Source organism: Protopterus annectens, chromosome 14.part0, assembly GCF_019279795.1.
Source record: "Protopterus annectens isolate FY-2018-M chromosome 14.part0, PAN1.0, whole genome shotgun sequence".
Classification (NCBI taxonomy): domain Eukaryota; kingdom Metazoa; phylum Chordata; order Ceratodontiformes; family Protopteridae; genus Protopterus; species Protopterus annectens.
The window spans coordinates 130,643,510-130,667,862 of NC_056748.1; the positions used below are offsets into that span (position 1 = coordinate 130,643,510).

The 24,353-nt window shown below is 38.7% G+C and overlaps 1 protein-coding gene across 5 annotated transcripts in view; it reads left to right on the plus strand.

Annotated features, from left to right (window-relative positions):
* The window catches only part of ACSL5 (acyl-CoA synthetase long chain family member 5), a 630,479-nt gene that overhangs the window by 450,142 nt on the left and 155,984 nt on the right, over window positions 1–24,353 (plus strand). For all 5 annotated transcript variants that reach the window (XM_044055842.1, XM_044055844.1, XM_044055845.1 and 2 more), the window contains exons 12-13: window positions 1,062–1,196; window positions 23,848–23,982. In XM_044055842.1, coding sequence (XP_043911777.1) covers window positions 1,062–1,196; window positions 23,848–23,982 — 270 coding nt within the window. The remainder of the gene's footprint in view (window positions 1–1,061; window positions 1,197–23,847; window positions 23,983–24,353) is intronic.

Here is a 24,353-nt window from a genome sequence, read left to right on the forward strand (position 1 = left end):
GCTATTATTCTCTTACAAGACGTCTAAACAACATCATGCTCCCTTTATTAAGGGCCTTGACAGATTGTGTATTACTAACCAGACTGTAACTGCTTGGTTGTCAGGTTGCATAACTTACTATTATGTGTCAGCTAACAAACCAATGCCTGGACCGGTTAAGGTGCATTTTGCCAGGGCTTTTATCACTTTTCTTTTGCCTGCTTTAAATGGGTGTCAGCCTAGGATGTCTGCAATGCAGTAACTTTGATAAGCATCTATATGTTTCTGGGATGTTGTATAGATGCTGCCTCCAAAAGGCACTAAAATAAAGTGTGTTCCTGATTGCTAAGAATGCCTTATTTTGGTTAGGAAGAACACTTTTCTGATTTCAGCCCATGAAAATAAGGAATTAAAACAAATACATGTGTAACCAAAATTGCTTTGCACTGCCTTTAAATCCTGCTTGTTGTTTCATGTACGGTAGTGGACTTAAGCAAACAGAAAGCTTGTGCCAGACATGAAACTAGTAAGTGTGTGTGTGTGTGTGTGTGTGTGTGTGTGTGTGTGTGTGTGTGTGTGTGTGTGTGTGTGTGTGTGTGTGTGTGTGTGTGTGTGTGTGTGTGTGTGTGTGTGTGCACGCATGTGTGTGCGTGTGTGTGTGTGTGTGTGTGTGTGTGTGTGTGTGTGTGTGTGTGTGTGTGTGTGTGTGTGTGTGTGCATGTGTGTGTGTGTGTGTGTGTGTGTGTGTGTGTGTGTGTGTGTGTGTGTACGTGTGTGTGTGTGTATACATGTGCGTGTCAGTGTGCGTGTGAGTGTGCGTGTGTGTGTGTGTGTGTGTGTGTGTGTGTGTGTGTGTGTGTGTGTGTGTGTGTGTGTGTGTGTGTGGGTGCATGTGCGTGTGCATGTGCGTGTGGGGAATATTTGTCATCTAACACAAGCAATCCCTAGTAACCTAATGCTGATTTTGTGCTTCCTTAAAAGTAAAATGCATTAATTAAGTTAATTTATGTTAAAAAAGAGCAACTATCCTAGCTACGGGTGTAAAAGATGAGAGTAATATATATACTGTGTGTGCTTTTCAGACCGTCATGTACTGCAGCGGAGCCAGAGTTGGGTTCTTCCAAGGAGATATTCGCCTTCTGGTTGATGACATGAAAGCTCTGAAACCCACAGTGTTTCCAGTTGTACCCCGACTGCTTAACAGGATCTATGACAAGGTGATCATACTTGTAATTACATTATTGTTAAAGCTTGAAGCATATGCTGAAACCGTACTTTGAAGGGTATTAAGAAAGGCTTATTTTATAGTAATTGCACATCAGTTATGATGCCTGACACATACATATTTTTCAAGTATAAGTTTTTAACACTATTAACAAATTTTTATTAACTGTAATTTTTAGTTGGTTAGAAAAGTTTTCTGAGCAGACCTCATTTTTCAGTGAAGGGCCGGAGGAAAGCTCAGGCAATAATGTTTTAAAATATGTACAGTATACTACACAATATAAACATATAACAACTTCAGAGGTGTGCAGTTTATAGACTATGCAATACAATACAAAATACACATACAGATGATATGTGTAGTACAATATACATTTAATAAGTTACTCACGATACATAACACATAATACAGTACAGTCATATAAACCTTTTACTGGTGTACAGTACAAAGTATGCCCATAATACAGCACTGAAAGTATATCATATTCAGTATAATAAAAGAACAGTGGAACAATATGCTGTCACCTTAGAGATTAAAGTATAATTCATCATTTTGAAAGGCTGATGTTATATGAATAAAATAGTCTGGATGTGTGGGTGTTTGCAGATCCACTGTTTTGTGAAGAAATAGGTTATTATAAAAGGCTAATTCTTTCATGGCTCAAAAAAGCAAGATTGAGGTCACCTTGGAGCAGCTGGTAAGCTATTGTACATAATGAGAGCCATGTTAATATATTAGAATAGTTCAATGATTTAAAACCTTTATTTTCTCTCATTCAGAAACCTTTGCGGCCTTTTCAGTTGAGCAATATGCTTGGATTTGTACACACCAAATTGGGCACTGTATTCAGTGATGGCCCTGATAAAGAAAATATACATCACTAGGATGATTTCTTTGGATCTTTGGGATATTCTTTTGTAAATTAACTCGGCTGGATAGAAAAACTTCCTGACTATGGTGGAAACATGATGATCAAATGAGACAGAGTTGACAACATAAGAACCCATGCCTCTTATGAGCATGTCAGGAGAACAGAGGGAGAGCGAAGGTATATGCCAAACATTTAGCAGGGTTAGTAAAAATTATCGTCTTTGCAGATTCTGAAAATAAAGTTATTAACCTCTTTACATAATCTGTACAAATGGGCTTTCTCAGTTCAGCTTATGTAAATTATCCAGGACGTATACATTAAAAAGCAACAGAGGAATAAAATCCAGAATGTGCATCAGCTGACCCAGGGTTTGTTAGTTACCAGTGTGCATCAGCTGACCCAGGGTTTGTTAGTTACCAATGTGCATCAGCTGACCCAGGGTTTGTTAGTTACCAGTGTGCATCAGCTGAGCCAGGGTTTGTTAGTTACCAGTGTGCATCAGCTGACCCAGGGTTTGTTAGTTACCAATGTGCATCAGCTGACCCAGGGTTTGTTAGCTACCAATGTGCATCAGCTGACCCAGGGTTTGTTAGTTACCAGTGTGCATCAGCTGAGCCAGGGTTTGTTAGTTACCAATGTGCATCAGCTGACCCAGGGTTTGTTAGTTACCAATGTGCATCAGCTGACCCAGGGTTTGTTAGTTACCAATGTGCATCAGCTGACCCAGGGTTTGTTAGTTACCAGTGTGCATCAGCTGACCCAGGGTTTGTTAGTTACCAATGTGCATCAGCTGACCCAGGGTTTGTTAGTTACCAGTGTGCATCAGCTGACCCAGGGTTTGTTAGTTACTAATGTGCATCAGCTGACCCAGGGTTTGTTAGTTACCAATGTGCATCAGCTGACCCAGGGTTTGTTAGTTACCAGTGTGCATCAGCTGACCCAGGGTTTGTTAGTTACCAATGTGCATCAGCTGACCCAGGGTTTGTTAGTTACCAATGTGCATCAGCTGACCCAGGGTTTGTTAGTTACCTACATGCAAAATGTGCCAGATGGCATGAAAGTGAGAAGCTGATGCCTCACCCATTCCAGGGTGGAGGTGGTACGGCAGCACCCTGTGGGTATCCAGAGGTTTACTCTGCACTCATGTGGACTTAAAAACATGAGACCAGTCAAGGTGTGCTCAGTAGGTGGAAGAAATGCTCAGGGCTCAGCATAGCAAGCATTTCACATGTGTTAGCCAACAGAAAGACTGCGGACCTGCTATTCAAAAACAATCAGCTTACAGTAACACTAAATTGGGAATACCCCATCCTAAGCCTAGCATTAAAAAAAATCACAGCAGTCACCCTGGTATAATACTAAAGTGGGAATACCCCATCTTAGGCCTACCATTAAAAAAATCACCACAATCACCCTAGTAGTGATGGTTTGATGGGGATGTTTCTTCTTCAGGGAAAAAAAGGGCAGGAATTGAACAATGTATGTAATGTTGCTTAGGTTATATGTATGATATATAGCAATATATGTTAAGTATAATCTTTGTAAATGTGAACTTGTTAATACGGTTTGATTACTTTTATATAAATGTAAATTTGCCTATGTCACAAGTGATAATTCAATAAAGTTTTTTTTTTTTTAGAAAAAAATATTAAAGTGGGAATACCGTACCCTAAGCCTACCATTTAAACATCACAGCATTCAACTAGTATAACATGGGAATGTTCCATCCTAGATCTAGCATTAAAAAAAATCACTGCAATTACCCTGGTATAACACTGAACTGGGAATACCCCATCCTAGGCCTGCCATTCAAAAATCCCATTAAATCACCATAGTATAACACTAAAGTGAGAATACTCCATCCTAGGCATAGCATTAAAACATCACACCACTCACCCTAGTATAACACTAAAATTGGAACATCCCATCCTTTGCCTAGCATTAAAAATCACAGTAATCACCCTAGTATAACACTAAAGTGTGAATACTCCATCCTAGGCCTAACATTAAAAAAATCACAGTGATAACCTACTATAACACTAAAGTGGGACTACCCCATCCTAAGCCTACCATTAAAAAATCACAGCAATCACCCTAGTATAACATTAAAGTGGGAATGCTCCATCCTAGGCCAACCATTAAAAAAATCATAGCAATAACCTACTATATCCGATCCTAAGCTTACAGTAAAATTCACAGGAATAACTCATTATAACACTAAAGTGGGAATACACCATCCTAGGACTAGCATTATAAATCACTGCAATCATCCGGGTATAACACTAAACTGGGAATACCCCATCCTAGACCTACCATTAAAAATCACCACAATCACCCTGGTATAACACTAAACTGGGAATACCCCATCGTAAGCCTACCATTAAAAAGTCACAGTAAATCACCCTAGTATAACACTAAAGTGGAAATATCCCATCCTACACCTAGCATTAAAAAAATCATACCAATCACACTAGTATGACAGTAAAGTGGAAATACCCCATGCTGGGCCTAGCATTAAAAAATCACAGCAACCACTCTAGTATAACAGTAAACTGGGAATAATCTGTCTCCCTGCCTGATCCATGAAATGTAAGAACTCTGCTCCCAAATCCCCTCCCCACAGGGGGAACCACTGTTTGGGAGGTAAAGTTACCATTTGGGGAGATAACAGTCAATGGCTAGATTGACACGTGGGGCCCAGAATTAAAATTAAAAAAGATTATAAAAAGTTGGATATCATAAATGTAATTTTTAGTTGGATAAAATGGTCTTCTGGACATACACAATTTTTTTTATTATTTTTTAGTGAAGAAGGAACAGTGAAAAGCTCCAGCAATATTTTTTTAAAGTCTATCCAGTATGTTATACAATATAAGCATGTGAAGGCTTCAGAGGTGTGCATTACACAAAATATACAATGTTGTTTTTCTACCTGAATTACATTTCACTAACTCACTAGGTAAATATTAAAAAGTTGTCATTCCAGCATAAATTCTAAATATTGGCTTTAGCAATGATTAAGTAAAATAGAAAGTATAGTGAAAACTCCATTTACTAAAAATAGTGTATTAAATCTGTATCTTTAGTATAAACAATTTCATGTTAATTATCACTTTCAGTCTGCAGTTTGTGCCTTATCTTTGTTTTATTGAAGTTAGTAACCGGTTTTCTGTCTGATACTAAGCCCTTACTAAATACTAGATGCACTATATCACCGGAATACCAATGGCAGAATGAGAAATCTCTGTAATAAACCAGTTCATTTTTTTAATTTAATTAAAGACTGTTTTTTTTGTTGGTTTGTTTTTACCTGAAGAAAGTGCTTGTTTTAGTTTGTTTACAAAACATAAAACCAGTGTGCGCCACTGCAGGAAACTTTTCTCTATCTGAAATTCTAAGTAAACAGTAATTTTGAGTGTTGCCTTTCAAAGCAATGATAAAATCATGGATAACAGGAGAGGGCATGATGATCTTATGTCACGAATACTCTTGACTGCATTCTGGAGAAAGTAAAAGCTTAACCAAAACTACAAAAATATCTATGCCCGTGCCCTCACTTTATTTTTAGTAGAAAGGAATACAAATTGGAACTACTTTCACTGTTGCATGTACATTTATCTTATTTTGATATTCAGTGGTATATTAATGCTTTTTTTCAGTTTCTGACCATATTGTTCTGTTAACTCTGGAAGGACCTAAATGCTATCAGGTCCAGAGTGCCCTGACCCTGTCTTATTTCCTGTCTCTGCAGTACACTTTAAAGTTTCTAAACTATTAAGCTCTGCACAATGCTTTTGCTACTGCTGCCATTTGCCATGTAGTTTTAATTAGTTGGATGAATCTTTTAAGGTATGTAGACTGTTATTCCATCTTATAAATAACTTTGCAAACTAAACACGAAAAGCAGTCACAGTTGTATGCATGTCTCTGTTCACAATACCACTGTAGTCACTATAGTAAAACTTGTACCTTGCACATATGTGATAATCTAAAATGCTAAATGTACGGAACTACAAGTCCAACAACTCTCTGCAACACAGAAAATATAATTTGAAATCTAATTCAGTAAACTAGAAACTATCCTATACTTCATAAATAATATTTATTAATTTGTAGAGGCAGAATTATCACAAATAGTCATGTATGCTATGCAGCTAACTCTGGCAAAACAGCAAACACTATCTAAACAAATAAAAAACAAAAAAAACAGATGCCCAAAAACATACAGCGTATGATGTACAAGGCACAATAAATGCTACCTACACTTTTCTCTTAAATACACTATGTGCTAAAAGCAGTGCAGTAAAGTCAGATCATAAAAGCATAGCCACAGTCCTCAATGAAAACCCCTTTGATTCAAAAGGACACCAATTTCTGTATAATAGACTGCAAAAAAATCACTTAAATGCACCTTTAGAGGAGTAAAATAAATCAGTTCATTGCCGGAACATACTAATCCTAATCACCTTTCAGCTGAATTTGCATGCCATATTTCAATCATTTTATACTAAAATAATGATAACATGTTACAAAACCTTTTTTAAAAGTACTTTTGATTTTTACTGTTGTATTAAATCAATAATACATAAGCATGTGTAAAATATGGTTAAGATGAAGGCCATGCTGGAAGTTATTCATGACTGTGGCATTTTGTTACTCGGGCTTTGCCCTCAGGCCTGCTCCCTGCACACATAGGTAAATCATAGCATAGATGATAACTTAACAATCATTGTTGTAATAATCTATAGGGTTCTTTTATCAACAAACATTAAAAGTGAACTGCATAGATATAGACTTGTCACTTTGGACAGACATCTGTTTGTTAATTTGCCACATCCATGCAAACCTGGGTTGAATGCTAAGATTTCTGGTTCATAAGCCCAGAGTCAACTCTTAATATTGGTCACTGTAGAGATTTCATATTCTCTTGGTGTGTTTTTTTCTCTGCATACTGTGGTTTCCTCCCCTCATCCAAAAACATGCTGGTCAAGTCACTACACTAAATTGATGTCATGTATTTGCCTTCCCCTTATAGAGAGTGTCTATGTGTCAACCCACTAACCCAACTAAATAAATGATAAAATAAATTTTGTCTCAGACTTTGACATTGTTAAATAGTCCAGATTACATCCTTCTCTGAAACCAGAATACTATTTAAAACTAGTAATCACTGATTCTTCATTTTGACCACCACAGTGCCACTGTGGTCAGAAAGTCCTTCTATGTGGCACATCTCATTACTAAGGGTTTTGCATCCAGGAAGAAAGAGGTCACTGTCTCTCTCTCCACTCTTCCCTCATTAGGCCAATCATTGAGTACAATACCCCATTTGGCATGTACCTCACTAGACACCTGCAACAACTGGAGAGGGTACAAAAGTATCTCACAAAGAGGATCCTAGGCCTTAAACACTTGTCCTGTATGGACAGACTCAAAAAACTCCAACTGTTCTCTGTCTCATATCACCTACTTAGAGGCGATCTCTGCTTCACTTACAAAGCCATGTCTGACCCAGCTCTGTTAGAAATGCTACATCTAAAGAAATCCCAATCCCTCCACACTACATGCTCCAGAGACCTCAAATTCATTACCAAAATCAACAGAACAAGCTGGGGGGACAGGTTCATAACCCAGAGACTGCCCATGCTATGGAATAGACTTCCCATACATGTCAAGCGGAGCGCCTCACTGAACCTCTTCAAGAGAAATCTTGATAAGTGGATGGGAAATAGCAAAGTCACCCCAGGGATCACTTCAGTGGCTCTACGCGACAGAGGCACTAGGAACTAAGGTTGGGTGGCATGATGCCAGGGTAATCCTATGGGCTAGGCTTGCAAAGGCTCCTGGGCCATTAGCCTAGTACACACCTATGAACCTATGAACCTATGTCTCTCATGTTCTTAGTCAAGCTCCCAAGACTGAAAAAAGTGCACTGCAGATCCAATCCAAATGTTGTTATGTCTTTTGGCTTTTCCTGGTTAGGGGTCGCCACAGCGGAACTCTGGTCCGCTAATAATCGGCAGTAGATTTTTACATGCCGAGTTGCCGGCCCTGATGCACAACCTTCAACGAAGGTATGCCCATTCACGCATGTCTCCACAGAGAAGATGCTGAGAGTCGAACAGGACAATGTCTTACTGTGAGATGACAACACTACCGCAGCACCACCACCGCAGTCATTACAGATCCAATCCAAATAAAAAGTGTAAATGCTAAAAATTTCTGAAATAGATTCATGAATGCTAAATCAAAAGACAGTGCTTGAAAATAAAAACATCAAATTTCACCTTGTGTGTTTATGCTGATTTCTTCATCCAGGCAGTAAACTGTTTGGTAACTGCCCAAGACCCAATTTCTCTCTTATCTCCTTTTCCAGTGAACATTACTGAAGATGCAAAGGACAACAGTTTTATCTGCTGCAGATAAGGTTCCTTACTGTTGGGATATTAAGTTTAATGTCTGATTCACTCTGAGAGAGACAAGCTGTGTAATGCAGTTTAAGTAATCTCTTTTTTTCAGTAATAACAAATCTACCCATGAGTCATGTTTCTAGACTATGATTATAGGACTAAGCTGTTCCTCACATCTGATTTGTTATGGGTAGCTGGCATTTCTCCCCATCTATGGGATTAGATTCTTTTTAATAAGGGCTGGGTGCTAGCCAGTGATTGGAATGTAAGGGTTGGGGTTAATTGCCTTATCCATTTTATAATTAAGGAATATCTGATGACTAAGTGAAAATATCAGATTTACCCATGGTACACTGCGGTGGTGGTGGTGCTGCAGTAGCATTGTCGCCTCACAGTAAGACGTTGTCCTGTTTGATTCTCAGCTAGAGCGTCTTCTGTGTGGAGACATGCGTGAATGGGCGTACCTTCGTTGAAGGTTGTGTGTCAGGGCTGGCAACGCGGCACGTAAAAATCTACTGCCAATCATTAGCAGACCGGAGTTCCGCTGTGGCGACCCCTAACCGGGAAAAGCCGAAAGACACAACAACCCATTAGGTGCCAAGTGGGTGAGTTTGACAATAAATAACAATGAACTGTTGTTTATTGGTATTGTACAGATAATAGTTTAATGTTTTATTTTTTTTAATTTATTTTCTTTATTTCATTAGGAGGTTGTGCACATAATGGAATTCTTCTGGTTACTGTTTTCGTGGTCTTTTCAATCCGCATTGCTTTCATTAGTTTTCTGTATGTTGTTAACCTGGCTTTCCAGGAAGTTTGCAAAGTTTATTTGCTTGTTGTGATTTCTTACAATGCAAGGCTGGACAGGCATATGATAATAGCAAAAGAGCTAGGAAACTATGCCAAAGACAATAGCACATGGGCTGTAGAGATAAGGAAGATGCTGCACTTGAAACTTCTAGAATTTTAAGAGGCAGGTATTCAGCATAAATAATTACTTCCATGGGGATATTCTCAGAAAAGAATGATGGAAGAACTTAATATGTCTACCGAAACAACTTTTGCAGCTAGTGTTGCTCGAACAGTATTGAAGCCTACTTCATTCTAACTGGCATAAGTTATTTTCATAGGTTCATAGGTAGGTACTAGGCTTTCGGCCCAAGGGCCTACATAAGCCTAGCCAACAAGGTTTCCGGGTTTACGCCACCCAAGAAAGTTATTTTCCTGTGCCACTGTCGAGCAGAGACACAGAATTGATCCCCGGGGTGTATAGGTTCATAGGTAGTATCAAGTATTTCAAGGATTTTAAGGGCTTTTGTAGCATGCCATGAAATCTTGTCTGAAGAGTAATATAACTTGTGATGTAATCACTTTCAAAAGTATTGCCTGTCTCCTTAAACAAGGTATTTTCTTTTCAGTCCAGTGGCATTTGACATATCTAGAAACCAGGTAGTGCATCTGTATGTTGTCTTATAATGGCACAATTAAGCTGTCTGGAAATTATCTGTTTGACAATGTTTCCTTCTTTGGATACACCATTCACTATTAGGGATGAGTGTCCACATCCCCATGTTCCAAAGAGACACAAGACATTGAAGTGCAAGAATCAGTTATGTTAAGCAGCAGCACAGAGACCCAAAGAAGGACCCCCCTACCCACCCACTTGTATCCAGGATATGAAGATATGAGAGTGCAAAACAAAGAGTGGTATTAAAATGCTGAAAGGGAAGCAGCAGTAATTTGTTTTGTATGCATTTTCATTTGCTTAGTGGGATGTTCTGACTGTAACTGAGCCTTTTACCAGTGCAGACCGAGGGAGAAAAGCTCCAAGAAAAGAAAATTACATTCACTGAAATTGAAATTCAGAGACTAAAACCTACATCCCCACCACCTACATAAAATCTCTTCTCAGTAAACTAAACCCATGCTCTCCCTCAGTTGACAACCTACTCCCCCACTTCTTAAACATCACTGCTAACTCTTTAGCTTACTCTGTTTCCATCCTAATTAACTGATCTGTCCAAGAATCTTATGTCCCCTCTATCTGGAAACAGTTCTATATTATTCCCATCCACAAGGGAGGGCAGTCTGCTGACCCAGCTAACTTCAGCACTATAGCTATTCTATCCCCCCTCTCAAAGGTACTAGAAAAGTGTGTACATAAGTAACTACTGAATTACCTCCTGCAAGAAAATCTTCTCACAGCAACCCAACATGGCTTCTGCCCTAACCACAGCACTACCACAGCTCTAATTTCATTCACTCAAACTATTGAACAAGCCAGAGACAACAATAAACTTGTCTCCCGAGTATTCCTTGACCTCTCAAAAGCCTTTGACACTGTCTCCCACCCCCTACTCCTTACCAAACTAGCTGACCTTAATATCTCTAGCCATACCCTGACATGGTTTTCAAGTTACCTCTCGAACAGGCCACAATCTGTCAAATGGCGCTCTTCCTTCACCTCCTTTCTCCCCGTTCGCACTGGTGTTCCCCAAGGATCCATCATTGTCCCATTACTATTCAACATTTTCACTAACCGTCTTCACACCTCCTGCTCTCACTCCACTTTTAAACACTATGCTGATGGCTCCACTATTATCTCTACTTCTGACAATATCTCCAACCTCCACTCACTTACCCAAGACTCCTTTCACTCGGTTGAAAAGTGGCTTACTAACAATCAACTTATACTCAATCCCAAAAAACAAACCTATTCTTACACAAGTCCCTTTCTCATCATAAAACATAGTTTGCCATTACCACACTCAACAACACTGTCACAAATATTGAAACACACACTAATTTACTGGGTGCAATCTTTGATGACCAACTTAAATGTGATCTGCGTGTACTAAACTGTATAAAGAGGACACATCAAAATCTTGGACTGCTTTACAAAAACAAAAAATACCTCACAAATGACTCAAGACCTTTTCTTGCCAATGCCTTTCTTCTTCCAACCCTCCTCTATGCCTCTCCAATCTTGACCAACCTACAATCCTAAAAACTAATAACAAACAAACCAAGCAGATAAGGGCTGCCTTGAACCAAAAAGTAAATTCAGCAAAAAACAAATGAGGCAGCCAAGCACAGCTAAAAAGCATCTATTTATTATATGATAAGCACTCTCACACAGACTCTCTGTACTTCATCAGACCAGGCAACAGCTAAAAAACAAACCATTAAAATAGTACAGTCAATAAATAAATAATTAAAACAATAATTAAATACAGTAATTAAAACATCAGCTTCAATGAATTAGAGTACAAGCCTTTAATACGGGCTTTAAAGGTACGCAGCCATTTAAACCTGGTGCTCTATGTGCTATTTGCCTGATAATCCATTTGGTCTCAGCTAGTTACAATTTATTATTAAAATCTTCCCCTCTTTTGTCTAAATGAATCAACTGTAAAGCAGAAAAAATAAAACTATGCCCAGCATTGTCACGCACATGTTTATATAGTGCACTAACAGGTTCCTTATTACGTATATATCCTAAATATTCTGAAATTATTTCCTTAAAAGGACATTTAGTCTTCCCTACATAAAAACAAACATGATCCCTGCACTGGGCCAAATGCATTAAATAAGAGGTGGTACAATCTGCATAAAAAACTTGAAGTAAACCAGTATCCACTAGTAAGATGTATAAAAACTTTCTCATCCGAAATAAAGCTGCAAACTCTGCAACCCCTACATGGGTATGTGGCTAGCCTGTCAGACATTTTAAGACTTCTACACTGACAATTACCATAACATAGTTGCTTTTTCAGTGTATAACTCCTCTTAAAACTAAATGAGGGACTGGCCCCAACGAACCCCTTAATATCATCATTGGCCAACAATATTGGCCAGTTCTTCCGAATAATAATACTACAAACTTTGCTTATATCACCTGTATAAGTTAACATAATCCTATTCATGTTATATCCAGTTGACCTCTTATATTTAATAGCTCCTTCCCTGAGTGAATAGAAGGGCTTGGCCCTACACGTACATGCATTACTAAGATCAGTCATACATGTAGCAATTTCATCTTTAGAGTAGCCTCTTGCCCTAAAAATCATCCTTTAACATATCCACAGCCTGATTAAATGCCCCTTCATCAGTATGTAACCTGGACTTTCTATACGCCTGGTCTTTAACTATGTTACGAAAAATATGGCCAGGATGTATGCTGGTCTGGTGTAAAAGATTATTTCTTCTAAAGCCTCGTACTCTAATTCATTGAAGCTGATGTTTTAATTATTGATTTATTGACTGTACTATTTAAATGGTTTGTTTTTTAGCTGTTGCCTGGTCTGATGAAGTACAGCGCTTATCTTATAATAAATAGATGATTTTTAGCTGTGCTTGGCTGCCTTACCTGTTTTTTGCACAACCTACAATCTTCACATAAAGACAAGCTTGAACTAACCTCCAATAAAGTTGCCAGGTTCATTGCTAACCAACCCTACAACTCTCACCACTGCCTTTCTCTAACAACTCTATGCTGGTCAGAACTCCTCCATCTACTCTTATTCTCCCAATTGTCCCTGATATATTCCATCCTAAACAATCCTTCCTACTGCCCCGCCATCTCTTCCCTTATATCTCTATACACACACCCCACTGCACTCTTCAGAGCTCTGATCAGTTTCTCTTAGCAGTCCACAAGCCAAAAAAAGCAATAGAACAACACCTATATTGCTACTCAGTTGCAATCGGTTGGAATAAACTCCCATTAACCATTAGAAATCTACCCCATAACCATCATTTCAAGAAGATATTAAAAGAAACCCTAATAAACTCCCAGATTTGTTCATGTCAAATTCCAGCTTAACATCTTCCATCTGCTAACTGTTCCTGGCTACTAACTACTTCTTCCTACACTGCTCATCTTTACCCCTCTAATTAATACTCTCCTGCCCTGATTACAGTCTTGCACTTCTATACACCTCACTTCTTCACCTCATGTCTATCAACCTCCTCTCCTACCTTTGACATCTTCTTCCCTGAGTACTGAGTCCCACCTCATATAAAACTACATACCTATAAGAAACTCTGCTAGTAAGTAATCACACTTTTGGTGTATTCTATGTATTTTAAAATCTGCTGTGATTACTGTTTTCCTGTGTTTGCCACCACCTTTGTAACTGTTTTTCTATTTGTGTCTGCATGGGGCACCACTGTGCCTCCACTGAAAATGGGCTACTGCTCAGTCGGACACACTCAGTTAACAAATGTCAAAATAAATAAATAAATAAACAAATAAACAAACAAATAAATAAATAATAAAATAAAACATATAGCAGTTGCAAAGTAAGGTCCGGCACTGTACATTTGGTAGTACATTGGGACGCCCAGCTGCATGTAATTTGATATAATGCATTATGTCTTTTTTGTGTTACTGTAAGTGGTGGATTCATGACTGATTTTTGTTTATATTATGATTTTAAATATTTTATAGTTTAGTTTCTCCTTTAAGTTTCTAATACCATGACGGGAATGGACTCCATTCCAAAGGCAACATAAACATACAATTAAAGTTCATGAAATTATTATTGTTTTAGCCTTATGTATTGAGAAACCTTATTTGAATTAACTTGCTTTAGAAGAGGTATCTAATTTCAGCTTTTTATGAACTTGTACAGCTGGCATGCTGCAGTCAAATGAGATTTATGCACCACATTGCAAGACTTTTTAAGGGCACTGGATTCCAACTCAAAAATAGGAGTCTTGTTCTTAGTTCATGAGCAATTAGGCTGGAAACAGATAGAGAAAAATCAGGAAGAGTTCTCAGGAAGTTTTTACCCCAAAGGAAATCTGTTTTGTTCATAGGTTAGTACTAAGCTAACTGCCCTTGCGAGCCATTTTAAGCCTAGCCAATTATCCCTTGTGAGACTCAAACCCTGCACCTTGTGGTTGTAAGGCAAACACCTTAACCATTAGGCCACCCTCCCAACCCCTGTAGGGTCAATGTGCAAGTCTAATCAAGACAGACTGGCGTTCTTTGTCTTACTTTGAAGCATTCACTAATTTGCGTGATGAAGCTACATAGGTACAATGGGGAAGGGATTCTGGTGTTATGTTTAATCAGAGCATTGAGGTGTATTCCCAGCACTAAGATGCATGCCCAGAAGGTGCTTCTACATTTCATAGGCAAGTTGGAGAGGAAAGACATATAACTGGAGAGTAATCCCAACAATGAGGCATTTACTTTGATTACTTCCACCGCTACTTCCTGTAGTTGTTTGGGCATGTTTATAAGGATCTATGGGGCTTAAGCCATACATGCTGTAGAGTATGAGTAGAATGTGAGGCCACATATCATACATGTTGTAGAGTATGAGTAGAATGTGAGGCCACATATCACATATGCTGTAGAGTATGAGTAGAATGTGAGGCCACATATCACACATGTTGTAGAGTATGAGTAGAATGTGTGGCCACATATCACACATGTTGCAGAGTATGAGTAGAATGTGAGGCCACATATCACACATGCTGTAGAGTATGAGTAGAATGTGAGGCCACATATCACACATGCTGTAGAGTATGAGTAGAATGTGAGGCCACATATCATATATGTTGTAGAGTATGAGTAGAATGTGAGGCCACATATCACACAGCAGTCTTTCCTTATTGCTGGAAACCCTGTCTGAGGCAAAGTCCAGCCAAATGGGGAAGAGAGATCGCCCCATTTTTATGGAGGAAATTTTTAAATTGTTTTTTTTTAACAAAATGTGTACATTACTTCAGGGAGGTAAATATTATTAGTTAGATACCTCTGAGGGTGTGGAGGGAGTCATTTAATGAATATATAATGAGCTTATGTTCGGCTGCAGGCAGAGTTGGAAAAGGGATAGAGAGATTAAACAGTTAATAAATCCCACAGATGATTTTTTATGTAATATAACTAAGATGATGCATATGTCATTACTAAATGCACACAGCAGCTCTCAAAATCTCTGCATTTGCTAGCAGTACATGCACTTGTGGGACTGTCAGGGGAGAGTGGTAGAGAGCAGCTGTCAGCCTGCTGCCATCTCTCCAAAGGTTACATAGGCTTGCTGCTTTAGCAGCATTTAGAGTCGGATGACACCAAGCTGCAAGCAGCATATTGTTTGGTAAAGAGGTTGCTCATCCACAGAAAAGCACACATTCACTTCCCAAAGGAAGTCACTGCAGAATTCATAAGGTTGTTGCAGGATGATGGGTATCAGGTCACATTCCTGGGCAGCAGGATACTATTACACCAGCATCCTTGATCTCCTCTCCAGCCCAGGAAGTAGGCCAATGTGAGCCTGGAAGAGGCTATGGTGGGTTTGGTAGACCTATTGAATGAGGAGAGGAGCTGGTGACAACTGCAGGGAAATAAGGGGGAAGAAGAAAATCTTGGGGTTTAATCAAGCGTCAGTTAACAAAGATCTATCTAAAATGAGTGTCCACTTGAAATTGGACTTTGGACAACAAAGGCAGACCAGGTGATAGCCTGGTGATTTTAACAAGATAAGCAGCAGATGCAGATGTTCAAGCTAAATGAAGGGGGTTCAAGGCTTGCTAAAGACATGAATTCAGCTTTTCAAGCACACTGTGAAATGTTGTACACTGAGAAACCTGAGTGTACTGGAGATATAGGGTGATACATTTTTGAAAATTTTCAGGAAAATCATGTATCTCCCCAGGTCAAGGTAATGTATTAAAAGAAACCTTATGAAGACATAAGGTAGCCACGTCATTGAGACCACCCCAAGGGGAAAGCATTGGGATGGGATGGTCTTACAACTGAGTTGTATCGGTTATTAAGGTTACTGCTGTCTTCTGTTCTTGTAGATATACTCAGGGGGTGTCCAGAAAAGATGGTCTTCCCTTTCACTCCATCACATATTCAACAATTGTGCTCTTTACAAATCCAGGAAAGGATGCCACCAAAGTTATTAATTATCTTTCTATCTCATTGTCAAACATGAGTATAAAAGTATCTCATGCATCTGCAGTGACCAGTTATGGGCATTACTGCCTGATGCTATCTCCTTAGTGCACAAAAGGTTTTATTCCCAGCAAAAACAGTTCAGACCACACTACAGAACTAGTATCGTTAATGCAAGCCCAGCAGATAAAGTCAGATCAGTCAATATAAATGCCTTCAGCCTTCATCTCCATCTGTTATGCATACGTATGTGAAGGTTTGGAAGATATGGGCATTCCCCCTGAATTTATCAGCACACACCCACCATTGCACTTTTGTCAGCAGACAAAATCTTACATAATGAGAGAGCATCAGAAATTCTGGCTAGACAGGAGGCAAGAATGTAGTGGTGGATACAATATTTACAATCCCAGGACCAACGGAAGGGCTGGTTGTGCTGTGTTACAAAAGTGAAGACCATATTCTTTGCTTGTAATGGGCAGAATGCACGGCATGTTGTACTGATCCTGAATTCTTTGGACCCCTAAACAAGTGAAAGTAGTATACCTCATGGTTAAATTCTGCTTCTTTTGTTATTTATCATGTATACATTACTAAGTAGGAAGGCAATGGTGTGTGTGTGTGTATGTGTGTGTGCGTGTGTGTGTGTGTGTGTGTGTGTGTGTGTGTGTGTGTGTGTGTGTGTGTGTGTGTGTGTCTATATCTATCTATATATATATATATATATATATATATATATATATATATATATATGTACAGTATATATAAAGTATTTGTTAGCAGTGATTTGATAATAACATTTAGTACTATTTCTCCTTCTCTCCTTCTCTCTAGAGGCTGTGACTCAGTTTTCACCTTTATGAGGCTGTTTTGGAATGAGTGGATGTCTCTGAAATGCTTAGATCTCATCCCTGATAAGACCGTGACTTCCTTAGTATGTGCTGCTTCCTTCCATCTCAGTTTTCTCTGCTTTCCCTTTTGATCATCTACATTAGGGTTATCAGTGAGATTCAGGATGTTAGCTATTTCCTGGACAACAGGCTGACATTTATAGACCTAGTGTAAGCTGTTGTCAGGGTCCAGTGCTCTAAACCAGTAACAGACATGGGGACAGTGGATCACATTCTGGTTCTGGCTTGCCTTGGCTACTGCAATGGCCTTAACCTATGACTCACAGGAAAGAATTTTGTCTGCCTGTAGCAGGCACAACATTCTGCAGCCTGGTTGTTAGGCCCACCTAGAATGTACCATACTACATTAGAGCTGCATTGTTTGCACTGCTGGACTCTACCACCAATATGTGTTAAAGATCATTATTTTCTCCTTCTGTTCCCTACATTATTTGAGTCCTGCTTATGTAAAAGAGCTTCTGTGTCCCCATGTTCATGCCTAGCTGCTCACATGATCAGGTGAGTGCTGCAGGCCATTCCAAGGAACTAAGACATCAGGTTAGGTCAGTTTTGATAACTTTATTGGTGTCCCTTGGGTCTGATTACCTTCCCTTATTCTGCTATGAAAAACAGAATCCTCCTTTAGAAGGTTCCTTCATATATTCAGGAGAGCATTCTATGGCCATGAAAGAAGTTTTGTTTCCTTATTTTTTTTTAATTTCAACATTTTATTTATTATTTTAAATGCCATTAGTGAGATTGTCATGTTCTTTTTTTTATTAGCACGTAACAACTAATTTATTGATGGATTTTTATGTACAATACCTAGGAGCCAGGTATTTAATACTTTAAAATACATCATAACTGAGTTTGAGTACAGTGTATGAACTGGACTTCTCTTTGTCGACTCTGTCATAGATACATTCATTGGAAGCAGTTGTGAAATCATCAAGTTGCTGTTGGGAATAGAATCCAAATCCACCACATCATAGCCCATCCTGGCGTCATAGTAAAGCAAAATGATTTAAAAAAAGATTCCTATGTGGTAACATTTGTAGCAAACTGGCTTAAAACAGAACCTAAACAGAATGAATCCTAGGTGCCTCATTAGAAAGTGCGGCAGTGACCAGTGGTGTTCTTCAAGTCACTGCTGTGCTGGGACTTTTCCATTTCAGCATTTACTTCTCTGGCCCAGAACCTGTAGCTTACTAAGTGTGTCTATGATTACAAAATGTGAGTTATTATTAAGTCTCCTTCTGAAACCTAAACTCTCTAGTAAGAACTCTTTGTCACAAACTCTTGGTGTACTGAAAATGGGTTAAAATGAAATGCTAAAAAATGCTTTATACTTTGGTTAACAACCCCTCCCCTCAGAATACTATATTGCCAGTACAACACTACAAAATTAATACATAGTTAGGGACCTTGGAACTAGGGTTGATAACTGACTAATTTTTTGATCATGTGACAGTCCTTATATTTAGCACAACTAACACCAAAGAAATATCATCCAGATCTCAAGTCATCATTCCTTTATATTCAGCATTGATTATCAGGACATACTGTACCCCGCTAGATGTATCAAGCAACTAGATGGAAAGACCACAGAAAATTGTAACCAAGATGATCCATCCATCCATCCATCCATCCATCCATCCATCCACAACACCTTTTTCTCATTTTTGCACAAGGGGTCAGGATGTCACTTCAACAGGGACAATTATCTATAGCCAAGTATCACAGCTCTGAAGACCCTAAGGTACCAGGAGAGACCAGAAGCACCAGCCCTTCATGCAGTATCTTACAGAGACCTATGCCTAGACTAGTACGCCATTGAACACCCTAATTTCCTTGACATTTTGCATCTATGCATGTCTAATACTTCCATTAACACCAGAAACAGGGACCTCCATCTTCACCAACAGATAAACAAAATAACGCGACATACCATATTCGACAGAGCTCCTCTCTGACCCTCTTCAAGAGAAATCTTGATGAGTGGATGGGTAATCATAAGTTCTACCCTGGGATCACTTCAGGAGCCCTGTTAGACAGAGGTCCAGGTTACTAATCTAATGGGGAGGCGAAAGCCATCACTCTGTGGCTAGGCTTATAAATGCCCCTGGGCAGATAGCCTAGTACTTACCTATGAACCTATGCAGAGAGAAAGGTTTATCACACATTGCCTCCCCTACCTCTGGAACAGACTTCCCCTGCAGGTTAAACAGAGCAATTCACCGGCATCCTTGGAACAAAACCTGGATGATTGGATTGGTCCCCACAAATTTGCAGCAGGGTTTGCTGGCCCAGCCCTTCTTGGGGGGGGGGGTGCAGCCAAAGGGCAAGTACTGGTAAGGCATATACGATTCTAAGGCTAAGTTGCCTTGAAATATCTATGAATATATGAAGATCCTTTTTGAAAACCTGGTTAGTTATCCAGAACCTTGTTTCTTCCATCTTGGATAACTACAATGTATGGTTGTCTTGTAGTCACTTCCTTTGGCTGGTTAAAGTATGTACAGAAGTTTGCAGCTACATCCCTAATGGAAAATGCATTGTTTGCATGGGTTCTAGTAGGTTAAAAAACAGTATATATATATATATATATATATATATATATATATATATATATATATATATATATAAGGTACTGCTGTTAATATACCTTACCCTACATGCAGCAGATAAGTACCCAAGCTGACTAAGATAACTACTAATGAATGGTTTTAAATATCTACCTGGGTGACTGGTTGAGGGCGCTGCTGGTTATGTGGTGAGTTTGCTTCTTTATTTTTTATTTTTTTATTTTTTTTTTATTTATTTAACATTTGTCGACCGGGAAAGTCCGACTAGGTTCCACAGAGCCTGTTTTCAGCGGAGGCCCGGGGAGAAATGCTCCAGATGCATGTCTTTGGAATGTGGGAGGAAACCGGAGTACCCGGAGGAAACCCACGCAAACACAGGGAGAACATGCAAACTCTTTAGTCACTCATTGCATGTTTAAGTAATTAAATTGCTGATTGGCTAGCAAGTAGCGTGGTTCCTTAGTAACTAATTTTAGGGAGTAATTCGTTTTTTGAGTAGCCGAGTAAGTTTTTGAGTGCTATATTCATATTTCAGTATCCAAATGAACCAAGTCACCTTCTCACTGCACTTGAATGAACAATCCTGATAAACAGAACTTACAGACATTGAAAATGTTTACTTGTCCAGATGTTCTGTGACCATACAGCTGTGTATATCAGCATAGGAGGTATAGGGAGTGAAGCTGTCTTAATGGAAGGTGGTGTGGAGATCTTGTCCTTCATGTAAAAGTGTTGGTCTAACACCCATTCATTTAAACTCAGTATTTCAAATGTTGCCCTAAACTGGCTTCATGAACTATAACTGTTTTTAATTTGTAGCTGGGAAGATATTTTTCTGTTTCACCAGATACCCTTAAACAGGCTTAGACTGGTTTTCTGGTTAGTTGATTAGTTGTTTGAGTGGTTAGCTGTGTGGTTAATTTGACTGATTAATATTTGTTAGCTGAGTAGTTGGTGGAGTGGCTAACTGGTTAGTCAATTAATGAATGTCTGGTTTATTTGGTTATTGGATGGATGGACGATGGATGGATCTTTAGACTCCTTATCAGTTCTTGAGTGTGAATCTGATGGGCTAAGCATCTGCCTCTCCTAGTAACTGGGTTGTTGATTGTCTTTATTGGTCATATGTGTAAGTGATTTGTTGCTTGCCTGGTGACTGTTAGATAAATGGTTTATTACTTGCTTCTGTTTAGAGTCTGACTTGTTATCAGTTGGATGCCTGGTTAAATTCAGTTAGTTATTTACTGTATTATATGCGTCATCTTAACCTATAAAGTCAAAGCTAATTTCAGAGACAATCCAGGAAGAAGTCATTGGGTGTACTATACTATTACATTTATTTTAGATGCTCTAGCTAGATGGTATAAGTCAAAATATAGTAAATATTTGATAGACATTCACAAATACACAATGATTTATTAAATCAGGCACTTAAAGATAACAGGCAATTTGTCGATACACTGGAAATTGAGTAAGGACTCAAAGTGGTCTTTTTAGATCAGTTCACCAAATAACTGGAAAAAATAAAATAAATAAACAGACAAAGCAATAATCATACCAGAATGAACAAACTTTAGAATGAGCAATTCATCCCCATAGGAGCTCTGCTAGGTTGCATTAACCTTCTACAAAGTTGTATCAGGAGACTTTTTGACAGCGTAGTTGTAAACCCCTAGTATCTACACAACTCTAGAACCACAAATGCTACTGCAAACATATACAGATTCAACACATACTCTTTGTTATGCTAGTATTCATTAGATTCCAAGGATTTTCTACACTACAATAAATTCTGTGACATTTTGAAAATATATATCTCTTGTTCTGTTTCAAACGAAACACATACAAATGGGCAAACAAAATATTAATCATTGTAAGCTTTCATCCAAGGTTCAGTAGTTTTTTTCATAATGCTTTGCTGTTGAAATAAAAGAATATGAAAATGATTACCACTTATATAATTAAGCAGAAGAACAATGAATATATCTCTGTTGCCTATTATGAATGTGTTAAACTCATAGCTTCTAGTAGTTTTTGTTACATGGTTTTGTAATTATTATTAAAATAGCAAAATATTGCATATTTTCAAAACTGGTATCTTAAGCAGATACTAATCTCTTTGACAACAATTATAAAAATATTAATGGCAGTGACCAGCAATGTTATTATAGTAATATTAGGAAGTGAAAAAGTCATCACTGTATGAAACATTGTTCATTCAGATAGACAGATACTTTAATGACAGCAATAAAAAAGTTAAAAGAAATAACAGTCTTTAAAATATTGGATGTGGATTTCAAACTTTATAAGGTATCTTTATTGTAGATTCCTCTCAGACCTTTTTAAAAAAAATCAACTCTTCTAGACAATAGTCAGGTGACCAAAGAGGTGATAATACGCACAGTGAGCCGTCCTACAGAAATGCCGGAGGTATGACACAGGCTAAATGCTCAAGGGCATTGCATGGGGCTGAATGTGTACCTCTCAGCTGTCCAGATTTTCAAAGAATTTCCAGATTTCTGCCTTATATTTTATTCTGTTCCTCATAAAATTTGGAGTTTTCTGACAAACCATTGAGTACTGCACTCACTAGATATTTGCAGACATTTAAGTTTCAGGCTTCATATCCTTCAGAAAATGAGTACTAATGCAAAAAAAATATTACTGTGAAGTTGTTCAAGTATTGCCGTTCATTCACCACTGATGGGTTCGGAGCCAATCCTCGGCTCCAACACGGCCAACTAGCAAGCTCAAAGTTCTCCAGTAGCTCGAGACCCCACCCCTTATCTCATAATACACTGCTGGAATTACTTCAGATCTTGTTTGCTGCGTACCATATATTAGTACCATAATTATTCTGCCTAGGAATGAATACACATTGAAAAACCAGGATGAAGACAGCCTCCAGGTCAACTGCCAGCCAGGAGGAGGAAGGAGGGAGGGATGTGAGAATGGAGGCGAGATGGAACAACTCAAATGGAACATCATGGTGAGTACATAACTTCTTTATGTGAAGTTGTTCAATCTCGCCATTCATTCATCACTGATGGGTAGCGTCCCTAGCACCCTGATCTTGGGTGGCTCACAGAAGTACACTCTTCAGAACCGTAGAACCAAATGAAGCCATGTCCCTGGAGGCCTTATCCACTTTGTAATGAGTTATAAAAGTGTGAGGTTTAGACCATGTGGCTGCTGCACAGATGTTATCCAAAGGTAATTTGGCTTGAAAGGCTGAAGAGGTAGAAACTGCTCTGGTTGAATGAGCCTTTACCTTACTAGACAAGGGCATATTATGACAAGCATATGTGTAGGTGATACAATCCGACAGACACTTAGACAGGATTGTTTTAGCAACTGGTTTACCTTTCCTGGCCTCAGAAAAAGACACAAAGACTACTGGAGAACTTTGAGCTTGCTAGTCGGCCGTGTTGGAGCCGAGGATTGGCTCCAAACCCATCAGTGATGAATGAAGGCGAGATGGAACAACTCACATGGAACGTTATGGTGAGTACATAACTTCTTTTTCTATCAACTTTCTAAGTTTAAGTGAGCAACATTTAAAACCTGTCCCTGAGTTTGGGCCTTTGTCCCCATATTATATATAGCTTTGTCCAGAATTCCTGTACTAAAAGGTTGAGAGGTGAGGCTGAATGTGTTACAGATAGTATAAGCTTAGAACTGATTATGCTGTTGGATACATAGTGGTTTGGAACACCTCTTTAGTAAGTATTTACAATTCAGAGAACTGCTGAAAAGAAGGTGACAGTGAAGAATGTATTTGTAGATGTAGGCATTATCAAAAAATGAACAGGTGAAAGATTAGGTTGGTCAATAAAGTAAACAGAATAGTATCTACAAATATAATGTGGCCTGTAGGTTTGAAATAGTCTAACTAAAATCATGCTTGCATTAAAAAATGTACCTCTGTTTATTAACATGTAATATGACAAAGACTTGTATCATTTTACATAGGTGCAAAGTGGGTTAAATACGCCATTCAAGAAACGATTGCTAGAGTTTGCTTTAGCCAGAAAACATGCTGAGGTTAAAAATGGAATCATACGGAATAACAGCATTTGGGACAAGTTAATCTTCCAGAAAATCCAGGTAAGTTATTTTGCAAAATACAGCAAGCTAATCAAAGTGAAAATGTGTTTTAATTTTTCCCAGTTTGTAATCAGACACTAAGCAGATTAACATAACACATAGGTTCATAGGTTCATACTTGGCTATCTGCCCTAGGGCATTTATAAGCCTAGCCAGAATGTGTTTGGCTTTCGCCACCCATTTTAAATTAATTTTGCTATGCCCTTTTTTTGAGGTTAGTATACTGTGCCTCTGTCTAACAGTGACACAGAAGTCATACCTGGGGTAAACCTATGATCTCCCATCCACTCATCAAGATTCCTCTTGAAGAGAGTCAATGAGGGACTCTGCCTAACCTGGACTGGGATTTTATTCCAGAGTGAAGGGAGCCT